This window comes from Sitophilus oryzae, unplaced genomic scaffold (genome assembly GCF_002938485.1).
Source record: "Sitophilus oryzae breed Bouriz unplaced genomic scaffold, Soryzae_2.0 scaffold_806_pilon_pilon, whole genome shotgun sequence".
In the NCBI taxonomy this organism is placed as follows: Eukaryota; Metazoa; Arthropoda; class Insecta; order Coleoptera; family Curculionidae; genus Sitophilus; species Sitophilus oryzae.
The window spans coordinates 1,360,603-1,384,961 of NW_022147424.1; the positions used below are offsets into that span (position 1 = coordinate 1,360,603).

The 24,359-nt window shown below is 33.0% G+C and overlaps 1 protein-coding gene across 1 annotated transcript in view; it reads left to right on the forward strand.

The window, feature by feature from the left end:
• Positions 1–5,923: 5,923 nt before the first annotated feature.
• Positions 5,924–24,359, forward strand: part of LOC115888685 (transcription factor SUM-1) — a 50,816-nt gene continuing 32,380 nt past the window's right edge. Inside the window, exon 1 of the mRNA XM_030908463.1 lies at positions 5,924–6,388. Within this exon, the coding sequence (XP_030764323.1) occupies positions 6,153–6,388 (236 nt within the window). The 5' untranslated portion in view covers positions 5,924–6,152. The remainder of the gene's footprint in view (positions 6,389–24,359) is intronic.

Genomic DNA, 24,359 nt, shown 5'->3' on the forward strand with positions numbered 1-24,359 from the left:
TATTTAATATAGTTAATAACCTAAGATATGGCGATTGTTCGTTGATCAATTTTATACCATTTTATGTACCAAAAGTAGGATTAAGAATGAGAAAGGAAAAACTATTTCAATGTGAAATAAATGGTTGTTCGCCCCTTAATTTTATGCTCCTCCAGTGCAATGAATTGATCCTTAAGACTGATATTGATATGTTTAATACTAGTGTTAGGAATATTGTTGCAGCATTTAATGTCATAGTCTAATAGTTAAGTTTATAGTATTGTTGTTGATTCTTTGTTTGTTTACCCTCTCTTACATGTAATTACCATATACTGTGTGTTTGTAAGATTTTCTCTAATAAATAAATAAATAAATAAATAAATAAATAAAAAAATTACACGATTGCTATGCTCTAAAAGTAAATAGATGGATTGTTTACAATTTTTGAATGGAAAAATCAATCTTATCGAATTTTTCTTATGTAAACATATTGTAAAATATCCGATCTTGAAAATAAAAAAAAGTTTCAATATCTAAAGTGGTTCTTGAGTTATGGCCTGTTATGTGTTAAAAAGTTGAATTTTTAAATTATCGCGATTACTGACGTTTTCTCGTTATAAAAAAAATGACACCCTAACGATATCCTTATAATTCCATTTCAGATGCTCAGAAACACGTCTAATGATTTTATCTAGTTATCTCTTGAAAAAAAAGTCTTTTAAAAATAAGCGGTTTGCGATCGTGATTTTACTTTACTTGATAGGGAAAGGCGTATCGGCAACGCCGCAACAGCACACCGTCGCGCGTCGCGTCGCGTCGGTCGGGGTTTCATTTCTCTCACTCCTACTTAATAAGATTCCTATGCGATTTACTTCCACACATGTAAATGCCGACCCAAAAGTAACAGTTGCCAGCACGGTATAAGCATTATCATGGGAGTTGGAAAAATATCAAAAAATAGTTGGAAACAATAAACTAAACAAACTCACTCTTTTACGCGCATAAAGAAAAAGTAATTCAAACAGAACTAAAACAACAATCAATCGGAGTTTGGCGCAATCGCAGTTCAATCAATATCCAGGTAAAATAGACTTATGCAGCATTAATATATGGAGCTGAGTTATACCACTCCTGCAACTCCCAGTGGACGATATGCCAAGAACGTACAACTTTGACAAACATGTCAATGTAGTATTGAACAATAAGAAGGATTGGAAGAGCGAAACGCTTGCCCAGCAGTTAAAAGACCATACCATAACTTGGTATACTGATGCTTCCAAAACCAATACGGGAACAGGGATCGGAGTGTTTGGGCCGAGAGCTAATTACTCCGAACCAATGGGCACTTACCCTAGTATCCAACAGGCAGAAATCTACGCTATCGAGAGATGCGTACAACTTATCTTAGATAGGAACTATCGGAAACAAGAAATAGCCATCTTGTCGATAGTCAAGCAGCGTTAAAGGCGATCAACTCAGTATCAATCAATTCGAAATTGGTCAAAGAATGCATAGAGAAGCTGAATAAATTAGGCAAAGAAAACAAAGTCCTCCTACACTGGGTGCCTGCTCACCAAGGGATAGAAGGCAATGAAAAAGCAAATAATCTAGCTAGGAAAGCAGCGAACACTCCACTAACTGAACCAGAACCGTTCTGCTTTCCAAGTGGTAACCAACTCAAGGCGGAACTCAAGAACTTGGAAGATTCCATCCGCAACCTGGAATGGAAATTTTCCAATGGTCTAAGACACTCGAAGAAGTTTCTGAGGGCTTATGATGAAGAAAAATCACAGATCTTCCTGGGTCTGAGTAAGAACAATCTTCGGATTGTCACGGGGTTTTTAACAGGACACTGTCTCCTCAACGAACACCTCAGTAGATTGAAACTAAGAAGAAACGGCGAATGCAGATTCTGTGGGGAAGATGGGGAAACACCAGTACACCTCATCACTGAGTGCGCCGAGATGACAACCATTCGTGCCATGAATTTTGGTACGACTGATATTGGAGATGGAGAACTACCCTCTATAAAACCGTCCCAGATACTGGCTTTTGTCAAAGCCCTGGGACTGTATGATGAGTTATGATTCAAGAAAGGGGGACACAATGGATCTGTAAGGTCGAAGTGATTAACCCCCCTCCCACTCATTCTAAATTCTAAAATTCTAAATGGAGCTGAGTTATGTTGTCTTTTTCTTACGGCACGGAAACAGCACACGGGGTTAAATAGGGAACCCTGAGTATATTTAGTTATATGTATATGGAAGAAGTCCCCGAATACAACGCTCAATCAGCTGAAGTCGATCGGGACGCGCATTGTCGACTTAACTAACTAATCCAGGCTCCGCCTATTTAGGCGTGTCGTCAGGCGATGGGCAGCCTGCCCACAAAAATATCGATAGGCATTTATAAAACGTGTACGTCACGTTATTAGGCGAGAGGCGAGATATATTTTGAGAGAAACGTACGGTTTTATGGTAAATGCGCTGTCGCGAAACGTTAATTTACTTTATGGCTAGAGCCATTTATTTCTAGAGGCGTTCGTATGTTTTAATTTTAATTGTCATTAGCAAAGCGGAGATTAATTTTGTACTAAATCCAAAAATAAAGTGACCGGTGATATTTACTATGTTTTTATTAGAGTTGGTAAAGGAACTTGTACACTAATCTATGTATAAGCGATACCGGGTGAAGTTTTTTTTTACTTGAAATCATTTATAAAAAACAACAAAACATCCAATATACAGGGTGATTCTTAATCTATTGTCTATACGCATAAAGTTGAGAAATGACAAATAAAGTAGTAAAAGTTAGTAAAATATTTTTATTTACGGAGATAACAAACTGTTTGAAATAAAAACAAAATACGTCAATTCAATTAAATTGAATGTGCACTAATAAAGTTGATAAATTTTTGTGAAAAAAAAAACTCAAATTATTTCAGAATCTAAAAATACTTTACTAACATTTTTTTTCATTATTAGTCATTATTTGTCATGAGCAATAATTTCTCAAGTTTATGCGTAGTTAAGAATCACCCTGTATAGAAGCCTCTCCAGACACAAAATCATAAAAATGTATTTTTTCCGACTTTCGAATAACTGAAGTCATTTACATGAAAACATGTTCCTGCTTTACAATCTAAACCCTTTTCTTGTGTAGGTATGAACTTAAACTGGTAGATACTGTAATTTAGACATCAGTAAAGTACCAAGAAAAGACGAAAATAAACCCAAAAATGAACCAACAAACCTATCCAAAGCAATTTAAACACGATGTAAGCTAAAACGCGTCTGTTTACGAATTCCAGTTGCCGAGTTGAATTTTTTCTGTGGAAAAATGATGATTAAACAGTTTCTGTTGAACTTTTGGCACAAAAACATTTCAAATTTAAGATTTCAGTCTAATAACCATTTAGTCAACATGTTTAAATTTGTCAATGATGACAGGTATTGATAATTTCAATTTCAAATATCTCGAGAACCGTTACACGTAGCGATTTTTACCAAGAGACCTTTTTTATGTAAAAAAAGTTGTAAATGTCTATTTTTTTACTCAGTAGTTTTATACAGGTATAGACGAAAAGTTATTACTCTTCAAACGAGTTAAAGTGTATGTAGGTGGCGCCCTCTACAAGTAGGAGTCATATTGACATGAAAATCAAATTTCTCATGTCAAAAAACTCCCAGACGCCAATTTTCATCCAAATATTGACGTTACTTCTTAAATTATTTGGAAAAAATCTCGAAATAAAAATAAAACTTCTAGACCCTGTATCTCCGAAACTAAGCATTTTAGGACATACATTTATGCGGACTTTTTTACTTATTTTAATCTGCAGAATATGCTGCCGAAGTTTCCGGAATACAGTTCGGACCACCCTGTATACAGTTTGCTAAAAAAATAATGAAAATAGGGCTAAAAATAAAAAAAATTAACACTTCGGTTTTTTTTTGCATCTCAGTGTAAAAATTAGCGATGGGAACTATCGAATGAATTAGACTATCGAATGGTTACTGAATGAATGATTTCAACTATCGAATGGTTTTATTCGAATAAAATCATTCATTCATTTGTATACTAAAGCATATGTGACAACCTCGCCGTGCGACTAAATGGTTATCGTTGCGCCACGAGCCACGACTATCGAATGCTTTTGATAAATGAAATTAGTATTCGTTTGATTTTTGTGTGCGTCAGTGCATTATTAGTTCTTCCAAATTTTTATAACTTCGCCTTGTAAATACTATGCTATTTTTGCGTTTATTAAAATATTTAAAATACTAAAATAGTAGTTTTTTTAATTGACGATTGTGTGCGAATTGGTCAAAATTTTTGCCGAAAATTTGTGTGATTTTCCATAGCCCGATCTTTCAATTATTTAATTTTATATGGTATATTATGGTTAGGTTAGATTGCATTTTTTAATGGGAAATTTTGAGAAGTAGCAATTTTTAAGAGAGATGAGATCAACTTACAATTAATTTTAAAAATACATATTTGTATTTTAGATGTTTTAATAATATGAATTAGTTGAACTTAATAATCATATTTAAGTAATGTGGTTACGTAAATGTGGTTATCGAACTCAAATTTTGGAAAAAATTTTCGAAATAAAATTGAAAAAATTAAATTGAAAGTTTTACACGTGCCAATTTAAAAAAAAGTTAACAATGTTTGTATTTTGTTTATGCTAATTCTCATACATGTAGTTTTTTGCGAAGAAATATTTCATTTATTTTTTAAAGTAAATGCCAGTAAAAGTAAATATTATTTTTAAATAGTAATATAAAGTAATAAAAAGTAATATGAATAATTTTGATTTCTAATTTTTTATTTATATTTTCCTTCCATTACACTGCATGCTTAGAAAATTAATAAATGTTTATATGTCATGACTTTAAAATTTGTTGTTAATATAACAAATTAGTTCTGTAATTATTATTATTTAATAAACCAACGTTGCCATTTAGAGACTATATTATTTTTAAATAGGATCTAATATAAATACTTTTGACTTCTATTTGTTGTTTATATTTTGCTACTACTTAAAAAAAAATGTTTATATTATTAAATGATTTTAAATTTTGTTGTTAATAGGTATAACAAATTATTACTGTTATTATTATTTATTAAACCAGTCTTTGCTTAAAAACATTAAAAATCATTTTCCTACATCCAAAATAAAAAGTATTATTGCAGTGTAACAACAGAATATTAATAAAAAAATGCAAAACATATAGACATACTATCCCTAACTAACTAATGCTAAAGAATAATATTCTTTGCTTATACCAACTAATACGAATATATGGCAACAGCGCCCTTCATAATGTATTTTCTGTGTAAATACTAGCACCTCAATAAAAAAAATAATGTGTCCTTATCTATATTTGACTCCGCAAAAAATCAAAGATGGCTTCTTTCATAGCATTTTCTAGGAAAGAAACCTACGTCGCCGGACGACAACTAAAATCCAGTTTATATTTCATTAAAATCGATCCTGACGAATAAATGAATGAATTTTATATATGAATGGTTTTTGCTGCCGAATTACTAGAATACAATATTTCAAGGCAAATGACGCATCTATTCGATAATTTTTATTCGAATAGTTTTCGACGGATGTTTTTTTACTAGCTATCGAATTATTCGAATGAATTGCAACTATCGAATGTTTCGATAGTATTCATTCGATAGTTCCCACTACTAGTAAAAATAGCTTAAATTCAATCAAAACCGAGATTAAAAGCTTCCTTGTAGATTTTTTACGCCAAGCGACAGTCTCAAGATGCGTACCGTTCCTCGCAAAATCCTAGAATTCCAAGAACCACACTCGACACTCTCCCGACAGATACACGAAGACAGCTTAGCGTATGAAAATAAACCATAACCTACGTAACTCCGCCCCTGTATCCCACTCAAGATCGCCTTAGACACGCACGAAAACAACATCGGGATACACACACTTCGTTCACAAATCCAGACTCGCATATCCCGATCCAACGCACCGTAGTGAACCGTCAATCCTCAACAGACAGACCAAGTAACAGTCAAAGTATCTCAGATTAATCAATCAATGCATTCGAAAAAAAATTCTACATTTTTATAGTCGACGACGGTTTTCTTTTAAGTCTCTTCAAAATTTTCTCCTAAGTCACGTGTTAGCGAGAATGAGCTACTATCAGCATTTTTATCAGCACTATCAGGAGAGAGTGGATAAGGATGCTCTAGAGGAAAAGCGTGGAAAATCTGAAGGACCGATTAAAAGGGAAGTGTCCAGTGGCGCGTCGTGCGGTGGGGTGTACGTTGATAATGCCGAAAAAAGTGAGAGGGTTGTTAGTGGCGGGGGTAGTTTGCTGAAAAAGGAACGGAGGAATAGTGACAGTGAGGATAACAGAGTTTCTGGGTGAGTTAATATTTTTTACTAGCCTTATAAGAGTACACTAAAAAAATAACTTACCACAGATTATTGTAGTAAATTTACCATCTATTCATTAATTTTACAACTCGTTTGTAAAGTCGCTGTACAGGGTGTTCCATTTTGGTTGAAATCATACGGTATCATCTTTATTAGTAAGGATAGGAGGATGCGGTTTGCACAAACCTGTCACATTTTGTGTCAAACGAAAGATGCTGTAAACAAAATTTTCATAGCCCTCTTCATTTCTGAGCTACAGGGCCTTTTTGAAAATTTTGCAATTTGGGACACCCCCCGTATCATTATTATTGTTAAAGGTAACGAGAAGGTGAAATTTGTATATTGTAGAATTTTTTACGTAGAATACAGGAAACAGGGGCGCATATACGGGAGGGGTAATGGGGGTAATTACCCCTCCCAGAAAGAAATTAATTTATTTTAATTATTACTTTCGAAAATCAACAATTATGAAACTATGAAGCCTTCCCGGACACAAACGGTACATTGTGAGACAGGAAATTGTAGAGAGAAACAAGCCCTATAACATAGGATACAACATTTTAATGAACAGTGCTTTCCATAAAATCAATAAAATGAATAATATACGAAATAATATACATGTAGTGATTTCTTTCGAAAACCGACAACGATGAAACTATGATCCCTTCCCGGACACAAACGGTACATTGTGAGACAGGAAATTGTAGAGAGAAACGAGCCCTATAACATAGGATACAACATTTTAATGAACAGTGCTTTCCATAAAATCAATAAAATGAAAAATATACGAAATAATATACATGTACTGATTTCTTTCGAAAATCGACAACTATGAAACTATGATCCCTTCCCCGACACAAACGGTACATTGTGAAACAGGAAATTGTAGAGAGAAAGAAGCCCTATAACATAGGATACAACATTTTAATGAACAGTTCTTTCCATAAAATCAATAAAATCAAAAATAGACGAAATAATATTCATGTTCTGATTTCTTTCGAAAATCGACAACGATGAAACTACGATCCCTTCCCGGACACAAACGGTACATTGTGAGACAGGAAACTGTAGAGAGAAATGAGCCCTATAACATAGGATACAACATTTTAATGAACAGTGCTTTCCATAAAATCAATAAAATGAATAATATACGAAATAATATACATGTAGTGATTTCTTTCGAAAATCGACAACGATGAAACTATGATCCCTTCCCGGACACAAACAGTACATTGTGAAACAGGAAATTGTAGAGAGAAACAAGCCCTATACAATTACCCCTCCCAGAAAGAAATTAATTAATAAGATAAAATTTGGTATAAAATAAAATTGTAACAAAAAAGTTAATAATACAAATTAAAACAGAATATCCAAACCAATCCAAGTAGATTTTTTCCACAGTTACAATACTTTCCAGCAAAAATTTAATTCAAATTTAGTACTTTTTTGAATATTCACATTACTCCTCCCAGACTCAATCTCTAGATGCGCCACTGACAGGAAATATCTGGTGTAGAATAAGGAATATCTAAAAGTTTCGGTACGATAGCTTCCAAGATTTACAAATAGAGGTAGAGAGTTAAGTTTCTTTAATATATAAAGAATTTATTAGTTAATATACTTTTAATAATTCTTTAGTTACTTTTATTATCAATCATGGCCTACTAATATGATCTTTAAAAAAATACTTTTAAATGTTGCAGTAAATAGTAAAAAATAAATATAGAATGATATATATTTTTGAGAAGCTTATGGCAAACCAGATCATTTAATTTATAAATATACAGGGTGTTCCATTTAAGAAACCATAACTTTAATTCATATCTTTAAAAATATTATTTTCGTAGAATAACATACTACGCCACTGTATTATATGTAAAATGTTCTACAATAAACAGTTTTGACCTTCTCGGTACTTTTAACAATATCAGAGATACAGGGGGTGTCCAAAATAGCAAAATTTTTAAAAAGACCCTATAGCTCAGAAACGAGGAGGGCTTTGGGCTATGCAAATTTTGTTTACGCGGCATCTTCCGTTTGACAAAAAAATATATAATGAAAACTTTTCTCCAGATCTCGAGACAATAATGAAAACTTTCCTCCGAGGTTTGTATACTATTTTATTTACAACCACATCATTAATTAAAAAATAGGGACAGTATTTTATTTTGAAAAAAAATAAATATGCGAAAATTTGTCGTTTTCTGTTTTGGCATTTCCATATCTATAGTTACCGGTACCAGTGGTTGTTATGGCGCAAACCTTAAACCTTCAACAGCAAAACAAACAACTAAGTGACAGTTTTGAATTTCTCGTTCGCTTTTTCGAATTTATATAACATAGAAAGCCAGAATTTTGTCGGAAAGTTCTGATAATGAAGACTACTTTAATATTGGTACTCCACCAGAACTTACAGAAGCTGCAAAAAGAGCAGAAGCCAGTTTACTTCCAGAGAAAAGTAGGGGGCGATATGAAATAGCATTGAAAGTATGCGAAAATGGTGTGCCGAAAGAAATGCTAAGAAGCAATATTCTTAGCATTTCTGTTGCTTCGGAAACAGTCTTGATGGCATATTTTAGCGACATGGCAAGGCAGAAAAAGCCATCTTTTATTTTAATTTTTTTTTTTTGGAGGTGTAAAATACCTTTACGTACGGAGTGTGGGACTCAATCTTTCCTTAAGCTGCCTGGAGGACACTACCCACTAAACGTCACCCCCTCGCTCCTGCCATGTCTACCTGGACCCGCTGGACGCATCTCCTCAAGTAGACGCCGGACTGTTCCTTTTTTGTCATTACCCCTGCTCTTCGCTGTATTTTGCCTCTAGTATATTTTGGGCCAGTTTTGAGATGGCTTCAAAGTTTTCTCTTCTTTCTGTTACCGATTTTAAGAAGGTATCTGCGGAGATGTTGCCACCAATCGTCATGCGTGCCTCACATCTTTCCTGTTCCCATCTTGGACAAGCAAACATTGTGTGTTCTGGAGTATCATTGGGTTCAGCACAGTATCGGCATTCCGCGACTTCCCTCTTTCCAATTTTACACAGGTAACTCCCAAAATTTCCGTGGCCACTCAATATTTGAGTAAGATAGAAGTTTACCTCTCCATGCTTTTAATCCACATATTTATATTTGGGATGAGCTTATATGTCCATCTTCCTTTTTGTGATACTTCCCATTCTGCCTGCCACTGCTGCACTGTGCGGTTTCTCTCCATCTCTCTGCTTGCCCTGGTTTGTACTTCACCCTTGAGAAAGAGTCGTTCTCTTTCTCTTGAGAGAAGATGCAAGGGCACCAGACCCGATATCACCAAGGCTGCCTCAGTTGAAGTTGTCCGATACGCCGAGCAGACCCTCAAAGCCATGACTCTCTGTGCACCTTCAAGTCTTTTTTATTTATTTACGTGCATATTGGTTGCTTCGTTCCACACAGGTGCTCCATACATAATAATATTCTGGCACGCATATGCTAACACTCTTCTCTTTGCTGGTGTTGGGCCACGAACGTTTGGCAGTATTGCGGACAACGCTTTAGCAGTTCGTTGTGATTTCAGACACACCTCCGTGTGACCTCCGATGTGCAGGCCCATCGTGAGTGCACGGTCTATGTGGAATCCAAGATAGTTGACTTGCTTTACTGGATTTATTATTATATCCTTAAAATTAAACCTTATATGGTCAACTTTTCTCTTGCGGCTCAGTAAAATCGCCTCTGTTTTTTCCACAGCTATTTCGAGTCTGTGCTCACGCATCCATCTGGCTATGATCTTTAGTGTATCATCCACAGTCTGTATTAGGTCGAGGTCGTTTATTTTTTTGTTTCTTTTAGTTTTTTTTGCTATTATCACAGCAAGATCATCGGCGTAACAGATCAACTCTGTCCCACCTGGTACAGTAAGCTCCCCATGACACTGTCGTATAATAATATTATACGACAGTGTCATGGGGAGCTTACTGTACCAGGTGGGACAGAGTTGATCTGTTACGCCGATGATCTTGCTGTGATAATAGCAAAAAAAACTAAAAGAAACAAAAAAATAAACGACCTCGACCTAATACAGACTGTGGATGATACACTGGTTTGTGGAACATATTATGTTCCACAGAGTTGGCCCCAGCACCGAGCCCTGTGGGACGCCACCGAAAGATAGAAAAAGCCATCTACTCTTTGGGCTACGTACAGCATGATACGGACAATGCTAGAATTAAGGGAAAAGACTGACATATCAAAATATCACAAAACTCGTCGCTTTTTTAAAACGCCAGAATGTAGGTTTTAAGCTAAAGAAGTCTAGCATTTTTACCAGTCAAAACTTTTCAACAAATAAATGTATTAAAAACTTCAATTATTATTGTTAATCTTCTTGTTAATTTTTGTTGATGTTAGATAAATATTTAATAAAGATATTACAAGAATATTTTTATACCGATTGAGGGAAATGTGAGAGGGAAATAGGGGATAAGAGGGAAGAAATGTAGATAATTTGACATTTTCAAATTTTTTAAAAGTCAATAATGTCAGTATTACATATGTGGTTGTAAATAAATATATAAATAGAATCAAAAGATAAGAGATAGTGTTTCTGTGTTTATTTTCTGGATACTGAACGGATATCTGTAAGTAACGAATCTGGTTTGTGTGCGACAGATGTTCCAAAATGCTTTAAAACGCGATTTGTTAAAGAAGCTCTATTTGAAGTTATTTGATCTTACCTAATTAACTTTCGACGTTGATATATTTAGTTCTAAAGAGATACTCGAGAAGTTATTATTTAGAGCTCCTTCTTTCAACCAGCAGTTTGATTAAAGGTCCTGTAAAACGGTATTTATAATATTTTAAAGATATTTTATATATCTATAATTATTTTTTTTAGTTTATTACATTATAAGGTATCTATAGTTCACACCAAATAAACTTTTAGTTACGTAACACAGAAAAAATTAATTTGTGAATTTAATAACAATATTGATGGTTATTTCTTGCCACAGATTATTGTAGTAAATTAATCATCCCTTCTTTAATTTTACATCTCGTTTGTAAAATCGCTGTATATAATATATCTTTGTATTCACCAATATTCTTTGTAAATTTATGTAAAAAATGTGTATCTTATAGTAAACTTACTTATTCACTGTAAATTTATCTTTTAAAATCGCCAACTTCCTTGCATTATTACCATAGAGTAACAACAAATTTAAACATTTTTTTGTAGTGAATTTATAATTACTTTTGTAAATTCTCAAAGCGAATTTACAGAAAATTCACAAAGCGAATATTAATAAAACACGTGTTTATAATTATAATACTTATTATAAAGGTTAATCAAAAGTCACAAAACTAGTGATGGGTTGTTATTTAACTATCTGTTATTTTATAACAATTATTTATAAATAACATAACGCAACCGTTACTACTTCTAAAAAATAACAGATATAAAATAACGACACGAGAGATCGGCCGCTCGTGAAACGAAAAACGAAGTCGGCGCTCTGCATCACCACGAAATTCTATACTGCTCGAAGCAATTCCAAAAAACAACTAGTATGAATGGAAAACATGTTATTTCGTCAACCATCGATACAGGCGGCGAGACAACGGACAACGGAGTGGGGAAAGCGCTACGGCGAACGTAGCTGCTTCGGTCGATACCGTCGATGGTCGTATTTACAACAGCTTAAAAATAATAGGATATAAAAGAAGCAGGTTTTTTGAAACAATTGCGGGCATAACGGCTGGCGGTGGAGATAACAGGTGTGGGAAAGGAACGCTGCTGCATCGGTCGATTGTCGTTGGAGGCTCGCAACGGGTTGGAGAAGCAGTCATTTTAGATATGTTGTTTTTCAACCTGTTACGAGCATAACAGGGCGGCGGTCGAGATAATCGGAGTGGGAAAGGAACGCTGCTGCATCGGTCGATTGTCGATGGAGGTTCGAAACAGGTTGGGGAATAACGCCCATCAGTTGTTTTAGATACATTCTGTTTCAACCTGTTACGAGCATAACGGACGGAGGTCGAGATATTACGGCGCTGTATGTTTCAGTACTTACTTATTAAGTTTCAATATTTAGGTATTTATTTATTCTGAAAAATTTTCAGAATAATATTTTAAGATTTTTTAAAAATGTATACAGGGTGTTTTGAAAAATCTGGTCATTGATTAATCACGATCCTGCTTAAAGCCCTTGACGTAAAAATCTGATTTTTGGAAAACGGATTGACTTTAGTGTGTAGAGGTTCGATAAGAAGGGATTTTTCGAAACTCGAATTCTAAGGGGGTGAGACTACTCTCAAATATTAGAATATTTTTTATTTAAAAACCGGTGAGTTTTTCGGAAAAACTCTTAAAACACGTATAATTTATTTTGTTTTTTTTTACATATTTTGAATTTTTTTAAAAAATCATACAGGGTGTTCCAAAAAGTTGAGTAATTGATTAACCACTATTCTGCTTAAACTGCTTGACGTTAGAAAGCTTCTTTTTGGCAAATGTGAGAAAATTTTATCCAGTTTGTATGTTAATGGAAATTCTTGTTTTGCTTTATCATCACCATTTGAAATTATTAATTCGACGCGAACAAAGTCGCGGGTACACGCTAGTTTAAGTGTAAAATTAATTCGAACTCTAGTGTGTAATTGGTTTACTTATGAAGAATATACTACACATTTTCTTATATTGCTATTTTTTTACCGCAAATGGTAAAATCATAACTAAGAGCTTCTCGCCCGTCGAGTGATATGCACCCTGTACATTGCTACGCAATTCAGGATCTACGCGGATCGAGGGGCAGGGCGTAGGTAGATCGCAATGTGTAGGTATAGACGAGTGGCGGAATTTTGGCTTTTTTTATATCGCAATTTGTAAACAGCGCTTATTTGTGAACAACGAACGTTTTTAGAGAGGTATTTTAGATAACAATCGATATTTAGAAATGTTTTGACACCCTGGAAATACTACCACCGAGCACGTCATTGTTGCAACTTGCAACTGCGTTAATACGCCTGGCGGTGACCATCTCATACTCTTTCAGATATTTAGCAGTAAAATAAAGAAACCTGTTATTTTTAAGCTGTTATTTTAAGCTGTTTTTTATAAATAACTATAACAGTTTCAACTGTTATCTAAAAATAACAGTTTTGCCCATCACTACACAAAACAGAACTTATGTATGTAAGATACTTATTGCCATCTCTTGCTGTCTAGAAAAACGTTACTGGAATTTTGAACCAAAATAGGAAGAAAATCGCCATTAGATACAAAATAAAAAAAACATGCAAAAAAAAGGTATCTAACAGTCAACTTACCAACTTAGAGACTATGGATGTATAGAGTCCTCGACTCCAGTCCTCTATTAAATTTGTCCTCCGAAACACAGTCTGAAAGAATAAATAATACTTGAGATATGTTGAGATAGAGAGATCTTCGAACAATTATGTTTACATAAAAAAAATCGCTAAAATTAAAATGCAAATAATTATCATAATTAAAAAATTCTGTAAACTTTATATTTACAGAAACTACATATAAACATAATTAATATAATATACTGACCCTTAAATTATAAAAACACTAATCACCCACGCTCTGAGACTTTCTCCTGAACTGTTCTTCGTATTTCCTCCTAACTTCGTTTGCAATCGAATACTAATGCGCATCAGCTTTACAAGAAGCCACTCTGTTATACATAAATAAAATTATTGATTTTTTAAATATTATTCGCAAACTAGGGAGAGGGAAATCAGACAAATAACAGCGATAATAGATGTTAAGTAATAGCTTCTAGACTATCTTTCGAGACGCATTGATGTTTGTTTGGCTTGTAAGTTTTGTGACAAAGAATGGTTATTAAAGGTAAAGTAAACGTTTCCTCATTATTTAACTAGTCTTAACTAAAGCATATTATTTTGTTCTTCTGTTGTAATCATAGATTTAGTAAGAACAGATATCACATTGTGCATTTTAACCCGATCAAACAACCGGAGGTTGACTACGTACTGTAAAAACCAACTGAGATAGAGAAGGCGATATTGCCACATCTCAAATTTGCGCCTATCTATTTAGTTTGATTTGCAGAAAAGGTGACTTTAAAACCTTCACCGGATATCAATAAATCTCAATTTCTTAATTAAATTAATAGTTTATCTTTAAAGAAGCATGCGTAATAATATGTTATTAACCAGAGGATTACTATTAAAGGGCATGTGGTATACCGGGCATGTTTACTGTTTAATGTGCTGAAACGTCTAGAACTATTGGCAACGACGCTGCTACTCTTCCAGAATGAAATGAGCCGTCCGTCCCACCACCCTTCGCGACGGCCCTTGGTCCGTTATAGCGTACTACCACAAAATATACACCATACAGAAGCGACAAAGAGATTTGCTTCAAAATTTTTAGGAGGGGGCAGTGCTGGTTAACTGTCAAACGTGACGTCAAAGAATTATACACCAAAAAAAAATTCACGACCGCAGGTATAATTATTTCTAGATATTATGCATAAAAGACTAAAAAATATATTTCATAATTATTTATTTATTTTTAATTCTAAATAAAAATACTGATTTAAATCCCTCTAGTTTTTAAAAATTAAATAAACCCGCCTTTCATCATTTTTTATTAAAATCTAACAATTTTCTTCAATCTGTTCAAGGCGCACGGATGTCAAACGTGACGTCACGCAATTAGTTCCCATTTGACCAATGCTATTCAAAGCTCTTTGTCGCTTCTGTATGGTGTATATTCTGTGGTACTACGTTTAGCTTACGGTGTGTTTGAAGTCGGAATCAAGGCCGAAGTGAACTTTTCAGTGGTTCTCAGTAGTTTTTGTTTTTGTTTAACGTACTTTTGAATCTGCGAATTTTCAATATGGTAGGACAGTGTCAAATGTGTGGAAAAATAAGCTCAAATTACCCGAATTTGTCTTTTCACAGGTAGGTATTGTTTCCGCCGTAATCGTACATAGGCGTGCAATAAGGGAGCCTCTCAAAATTAAAATAATTTCTAATTATATTTGTTGAATTTTGATCTATTAAAACAAGAACGTAGTAGCCGGTAATTGAATTATAATTCGTCTCAATTACTACCTAACTGTTGTATATCATAACAAATTTGAATATAAACGTTGCATTTGAAACTTTATTATATGCCAGAAAGTGACATTTTTTTTAAATTGCGTCATATTTTGGTCATTATATACGATATTCTAAAGGAATTTTGCTCAACAAATAAACCAAGGTGTTTACCCGACCCTTTTTACATTTTATTGCTTAATTATATCTTGTATCTGCCCCTTCGGTCTTGTTTAGACAAGTTTTTACCACCGTACAATACAAATACCTCTTCCTAGAGTTATTTGCACGTTGTGTTTACCTTTTTTTAGAATGGGACGAACCATGGTACAAAGAAAACAAGGTATGATCGATAGCGGCTCTAATTTCGTTGTTTGCGCATACCACCTCTGACGTCATACGCCATACAAAAAAATATCCATATTGTTCAATTGCCACTAATAAAAAAAGACCTAAAATATATATTTTTATATATATATATTTTCGCATTTATTGTGTCATCTGTTTGACAATTTGAAATTGGCGCGCGGAGCTTGCCGACCAATGGTGCCGTTTATCACCTGTGACGTAGTGACCAACCTGCGCAATATCATACCTTGTATTCTTTGTATCATGGGGACGAACTATAAATAATTCTTAGGCTACTAGTTTTATACATACCTATATACAGAGTGACCCAGGCCTCCAAAAAAGCTTTTTACCTATTACGTTTTTGGTTTGTGATTTTTATTTCAATCTTTACATAAGATCGGGGCCATTGTGACGCACATTTTCAAAATATTTTTGTCAACATACAGGGTGATTCAAACCGCAATACATATGCTTAATACAGTTCATGAAGATTGGGACGTTTAACTAAAATTTGATTGTCTGATTAAGCTACCTAAGAAATGGATTTGTAAATAAACGTAATATTCATTATTATGCGACAGAAATCCCATACTGTAGCACACAAATTTGATACTTTTAATGATAAATGCCCTCTATTGAGAGACTAAAAGGATTAAAATAAATATTGATTTTAGGTATAGGAAGTTATTAATAATACAAGATTAAACAACTATTACACAGTACTTCACAGGAAGCTATCGATTGCGAACTAACTAAATCGTTACTAATTACTAATTTTGAAAAGTTCTTTTTAAGATCAAAAAAGGTAAAACTAAAACCTAAACTATCATTTGAGATTAAACGGGAAATTCTAAATAATGTTGCCTATTCTAAACAAGAAAAATTTATTTATAAGTTTTATAACATCTCTAATTAAATTTGGACGAAAAGAATATTTCTGTTTGCTGTAGGTAATTTTCTCAGAGATTAAACGGGAAGTTCTAAGTGCTCTTCTTCTCTCAGGAAAATACGTAAATAAAAATGACTTTTAAGTCAAAAAAAAGTCAAAAGGACAAGTTATTCCAAAAAGGACTGTCCTTTTCAAAAAGGACAGGTGACAACCCTAGGTATTTCTGGAATGGAAATTTAATGGCAAATCTACAACTTTAGTTTGAAAATATGTTCCGGCCACCTATGATTACAAAAATGTCTAAAACGTGCTTTACCATTGCCTCCATATTCTAAAAAAAAATTGAAAGAAAAGTCACTAACCACAAACCTAATATAGAACTGTTTCTGAAGCCTGAGTCACCCTGTAACTATTCAAAAGTAACTGAGTGTTTATATAGAAGTAACTGAAAGTTTAAATTGAATATCGACGTTTCATTTTTATTTCGATTTTTTCCAAATAATTTATGAAGTAACGTCAATATTTGGATAAAAGTTGTTGTTTGTAGAGGTACTTGTAGAAGGCGCCACCTACGTGTGTTTTAACTTTTTTGAAGAGTAATAACTTTTTGTCCGTACCTGTAAGTAACTGTGGAGTGAACTGTAAACTGTGGAGTGAAAAAATCTACATTTTCATGAATCTTTATGTAAAAAATGTCTCTTGGTAAAAATCGCTACGATCAACCGTTGTCAAGATATTTAGAATGAAAATAGTGATTACGTGTCATTATTGACAAAAAATAAACAAGTTGAGTAGATAGTTACTTGACTAAAATAATAAATTTGAGGTATTTTTATTGTTTTAAATTAATCATAAACTTTTCTTCGAAAAAATGTTGATAAAACAGATTCTGTTAGACTTTTGACACAAAAATCTCAATACAATCAATCCCAATTAACAATCATTTCAAATTTATGATTTTAGTCTAATAACTATTTAGTCAACATATCGGGGCGATTTTCGAAAGCTACCTACTAACGTTTCAACATAAGTATATGTGGAATATATTATATTATTATATTAGACCTTATAACAAAACTCATCTAACGAAAAAGTGTTAATGTAGTATATTAGTATGGAGTAAAAATTTTACTAATTACTTTACTTTTACTTTACTAATTAAATTCGTTCCAAAAAACGATACGCCACTGGCCATTAGAACAATCCAAATGCGCCTAGTTGCCGGGGTCGGAAATTTTAGACTTCTCTGTCTCTTCTGTCCTTGTTTGACACATTGGAATGTTTGATACACTACCAACGAGTATTTATGAATGAGATGTTCGGTCTATTTTTATAATGTCTTTGATTGTAATATTTCTGTTCTAAAGTTTTTCTTATTTATTTTTAATCTTTTCGATTTATGCTGTGAATAGTTTCTAGTGTAAAATTAAATATAAATACAATCGTTTATTGTTCATTCGTGGCGATGTTTTTGGTTCAGCATGACTTAGTGTGGCAATAAGGGCCTTGTTGCGTGTAGCACACAAATGAGCAGTCAAAACCAAAGAATGGTATATGGGTATAACTCATAGTCTAAAGATATTGCCACCAACCATATCAACTCTAGCTGAGTAGCCTTCCGAATCCAGGGGCCTCAGTACCTGCAGGTGGTGACCTGTTAACTAACAATACTTCTTCAGTTATGAATGTTTTAAGTGTGTTAAACCTCAAACTTTGGTATGAAGACAGTAATTAGTTTATTATTATTACTCTTTTGTTAAAGTTCAGAACAGCATAGTTGGATTCTTTGGAATAGTAATGAAGGTTTTCTCTGACGTGCTCTTTTACTTGTGAATTCCAGGCAGAGTTCGGCACACCTTTCATTTCATTTAAGAAAATAAGTAAGACCAATTTACACAAATTTAGAGTTTAATTTACATAACTTATTCTCCTCAAATTTCTCTAATATTGCTTCTGCCAAGCGCATCCGAGGTAAATCACAATAAAAATATTTTTAACTTTATTTCATTTAAATTGTTTTGTTATACAGTTGGCCAAAATATTAACTCTTCAACTTTGTTGAACGAACATGTGTTGTTATACTACAAAGTGGACATTTATTAGTTACCTAGTTGAATTAATAAAATTGTTTTGCTCTTTCTGTGTGTGCCCAGCATCAGTAAAGTACACGGTGTCCAAATAAATGAAAAACATTAAGTTGAATTTGAGAAATAAAAATATAATCAATTATTTATGAAAATATAACTTACAAATATTAATTTAACAATTTCAAATAAAAGATATTTGTCATTTATAATTCCATCTCGCTTCGCACTATGATAAATACTTTTCCATTAATATTAATTTATGTATTTCCATTTTTTTTTCCGTCTATTTTTGTAGAAAATTTAATTTTAGACGAACTGAAATAACTTTGAATTGTACGGCTGATAAATATTCCTGCTTTAATTAGAGAGAAATGGAGATAAATCTGAAGCATAGCCAGCGATGCCAAGTCGTGGGAAATTTTCCGATTTGTGGGAAATTTCGAGATCCAGAGGGAAAAGGGAAATTTTCTAGAGGAAAAAAGTTTTGTATTATTCGAAAAACATATAGTTATCGTATACATCCAGCAAACTGATTAATTTCAAATTTTTATAAAGATAAAGCTTTATCTCAACTAAATGAACTAAATATACCTAAATCTTTCACTCTATAGTATATCCCCGGATTGTCTTTACAAAAGGAAAAACTTATTCATTATTGACATTTTCAGAAAAAAAAACGCATTCTTCGTAAACATTTTTGCTTGTTATTTCAGTTGAGGGTTGGAACCTTTGGTGTTACACAGCAAAATAAAACACTAAATCACCACAATACACCAAAACAATTACTTTTACACTGGACGCGCGTTTCGCTAACCATGTTAGCATCATCAGCAGATGATTATAAACTAAATTTAAATGTGTTTTTGTGTATTGTGATGATTTAGTGTTTTATTTTGCTTATTTTTGCTTGTTCTAAAATGGTTAATCCCTTTTATATACCTTTCCAAATTTCCATACCGTTTTAGGGAAAATTAAAGAATCTATGAAAACATGGTCGAATTTTGTGAAGTCCTGAAAATCAAAAGGCGTTTCTATGAAAATATTATTTCGATTTCATTCTTTGATAGATGGTTATTGATACTTTTGATTAACGTCATATTTTGTTAAAGTATATCGTATTTTCCGATAACTATTATCACCCTTTCCGTAGCATTGAACTAAATAAATTTTGTGCCACTTTAACATTTTAAAACAGCAAAATATATGACTTTAATTAAAATTTTATCAATAAGAATCTATCATAGATTGAAAACGAAATTATATTATCATAGAAACGTGTTTTGATTTTCAGCGAAAAAACACTACTATATTGTTGCGGACCCGTGTGGACTCGACCTAACCTAACTATACATATGTCCCGCCCTCAGATAACCTTAACACAGCCTTAACATCGCATTAAAGAATAGACACCGTAATGATTCATTCGTTCGAGAAGAATCGAGTCCCACTGGAATGGACTAGTACATACGAGAACATTCGAAAACCTTCTCTATGCACCTAACGATCTATGGACTATTCTAGAAATCTTTAGCTGTAGGTATAAAAGCCAGCGGCTGGGGCCTACAGAGGGCAGTTATAAATAGACGAGTGCAGTTGACGCGCTGAAATTCAAAATAAATTCTTAGTTATAAATCCTTTGTAAATAGTTCTATAAGTCTTTTATCGTTATTGTTTTTGTTAATTAGTGTTAAATAAATAGTGTTTAAATAAATTGTGACTTTCTATCCACACGGAACCGACGAAAAACGTAACAATATTTTCATGTTTTTTTTTAATTTTAAATTATTTTTAATCGACTTATTGGTTTTCAGAATTCATGAAAATTTGTAGGGAAAAACAGAAAATTTTGACAGTCTTTGCGGGAAATTATATTATGGATAGTTGGCAACACTGGCCATAGCGAATGGAAACAATAAGCAGCGAGGGTTTTAATCCCCAAAGCCGTTAATATCGCAAAATGGAACTATGCAAATCAAGCAATAACTAAAAAGAAAAAAATAGAAAAGAATAAATTAAACGTAGATATCAAATATCGGTTTTATTATTTTTTTATTTAGGTTTTTTCAGTTGGATAAAATTTGACCCTGCCTATTTTCTATGAAAGATTTTGCTACCTAAACATTGGCAAAATAAAGTACTAATTCGCCACAATACACCAAAACGCTAATTTCCTCGAACCACTCTGTATATTATAGTGCACACTAAAATATTATAGGTATATATTTGATACCAATTAAACTTTAAGTTACGTAATCGAGGGCGCGATTTTTAAATTCATTCCCAACCGTGGGAACACATTCGTCGCCAGACTGACTAACTGGAATTTAAATTTCCCGCTTGGGGATTCATTCTAAAACATTTTGTTTAAAAAAAAATACGTAAAAGTGGACAACGCTGTGCCGGTCAAGCTTAATCACGTGACTTAAAGTTTATTTGATATGAACTATATCTTTAAACATAATGTAGCGTTTTTTAAACAACTACCACTGCGAACGGCAGCTTTTCATCGGAGAGCAGTCGTGGATAAGGTATTTCACTAGAGAGAAAATTAATCAATAATAATAAACAAAAGATATATAGATATTGGGCGCCAGGCATGTACAGAGAAAGAAAACACAGTTGTATAATACTTATAAAATGACTATATTTATTCGTGATGAATTCTGATGGTAAATAGCATTGTACAATTAATATAATTATTATAGTGGTTACTTGTTGAGTAAAACTATATATGTAAATAATATTAAATACGTTCTATGAAAAGACTATAAAGAAAATACAATGCGTGTAACGTTATAGAACATATAGGAAAAGTAGCATTACTTTATTTAAATTGTTAAATTTATACGGTGTTAAATCAGATGTGTTGCAACCTGTAGATTCTAGAATCTATCTCGTTATTCATCTGTTAGTATAGCGTAATAATAATGTCTATAGAAAGTAATACTATTACAATGCGTGATATTATGAAATCTAAAATCTAAATCACACTTTTACTACTGCATCGACATAAATATCCTTAATAATCTAACCACTAAATATAGTCTGTACGCTATTGTTTAAAATGTACGTTACTGTTTAAGACTGAAAACATTTTAGATGTTAAATGCAAAACTAGAACTTAAATATACACTTAGCTGTTCTTTTATGTAACCCTGCTTCAAACAGTGCAGCGCGAGGAGGTCTAGCATCTCTGTACTGTCTGTCGGCGATCCAGGCTTAGAAATGGGGGTGAAGCAGCACGGGGCTCAAGCCACATCCACGCTGGGGCACTCTATGTGTAAGACAAATCAATCCTACTGGGGACACTTGTCCATGGGACATCCGTCCATAAGATAGTGGCACAAGAGAACACTACTAGGACCTTGAAAAATAGTCCATACCTTGGACACTTGTTCGTAAGACAATGTCCGTCCGTAAGACCCTAAGAACACGAAACTCTTGTTTAAAATCAAACACCGTCTAATAAACAAAATGAACCTCCCTCGAAATACTTCCGAGGGCTCAATAAATAATAAACAATCTGTCCTTTCTTCCAAATGACATTCTGGAGGACAAAAGCAAAGGGACGCCAACGTGCCAGCCAAATACAAATACAAGTTGGGACATCCGTCACTCTACCCTAAAAATATTCACTAATAATATCGAATCTAACCTGTAGCTTCGAAATGGCAGCTGATTCAGATAATACAGCCAGATTTAAATGACCACCATTTCTCAACACTGGGACTAATGGCGTCTAAGAGGCCAAACGGTCCAACCAAAAGTGAAGTTAGATCACAGAGAATTGACAGAAGCGATGTTGACAGCGCGCGCTCCCACAGAGCGATACCAGGGTTGTGTCAAACAATAACAGGGTTGTGCCAAACAATAACAGGGTTGTGCCCAGACATCATATATCATAATCAAAGACATGTAACGAACTAAAAACGTTACAATAACATAATCTAAAAGATACGTTTATACCAGGAATATGCGTATAAAATGAAATAGAATTCAACATTTTTCCAAGGCCGCTGTAAGATAAATTTCGTCAATTTTTCAAAACTATCCGTCATATCTAAAATTTTACCAAGTTGTTGTTTGTTTCAAATAGATATCATGAAAATAATAAATTAGTTACAGCGAAAAATAACTTGCAGTACAGTTTGAAGCCAATTAAATCGCATTTGAAAATAAGATAACCCTGAAATTTATTTGCTAGATCAAATTCTTAAATTTTTTGAGTAATTTATAACTTTACTAATAAATTACATTAAACATATTTGCACCTGCAAAATATTAGGTAATTAAAGTTAAAAAAGAAAATTTAGAAATGTTTTCTTTAATAGTAGACTATAATAGTGTAGAATTAAAACTAACTCACCCTGTATATTATAAAAGTCATAAGCAATTATTACATATTAATATGCATATAAATTTTCTATTATACTAAAATGAAATAATAGAAATATCGTAATAATTTTAATCTAAAGAAGAAAACATTGCCTAATGTGTACTGCCAGTGAATCTTAATAAAAAATAATTTTTTTAAGTAAAATAACTCGGCTGTTTTGGACTTATATTTAACAAACGGTAAAGAGGAAATATTATCCTTTATACAGGGTGTCCCAGTCCGAGCGGGCATTAGAAGTTTCTAGAGAACAACAATATCTATCTAGATCGGAGATTTTTTGTACATCACTGTTTCGCTACGAGATCTATCGATTAAAAATATTTTCAATAAAGCGGCACTTCCGGAAATACCGGAAGTTGACAGCAACTTTCTTATTTTAAATGGGTACCCCCATTTTTTATTACATACTTAAATTTTCTGTAAAATTTTAAAATACGAGATATATTCTTATAAATACACTTTATAAAGTTTTACCAGCAGTATTTATAATATACGAAATACAAATAAATAGTTTTTTGACAGAAGGAAATACATTTTCTGATGATTTGACAAGTAATGTCAACGGAAGCCAGATAAAATTAAGAAAAAAATACGCTTTAAAACTAAATCTTAAACAACTTAAAAACGATTTATTTTAGATATAAGAACATGTATAGTCAAAAAGTAACGAATTGAAAAACCTTTTCACTAATGAAATAAAAAAGTGGGTTTCCATTTGAAAAAAATGATTTATGATAATTCTTTAATCGTTCAATTCCATGGCAGCTACGGCTAGTATTATATGACATTCGGACAATTTAAATTTTGAAATAGTTAGCCACTTGTCTTCTCTTTATGGTACAGTGGCTGTGGTAATCACTAAATTTGTCCTTTAAGCTATACAGGGCTATACTGACTTTTTTGACAGGCAGTTTTTTTCCTCCAAAAATTTTAAATATTTTTTTTCTCAAAAACGGATAATGTTAGGTATAGAGTGTTTGATATCAAAATTCATAAAATTTTACACAGAATTTAAGTATGTAATAAAAAATGGGGGTACCCATTTAAAATAAGAAAGTTGCTGTCAACTTCCGGTATTTCCGGAAGTGCCGCCATATTGAAAATATTTTTAATCGATAGATCTCGTTGTAAAACAGTAATATGCAAAAAATCTCCGATCTAAATGTTGTAGT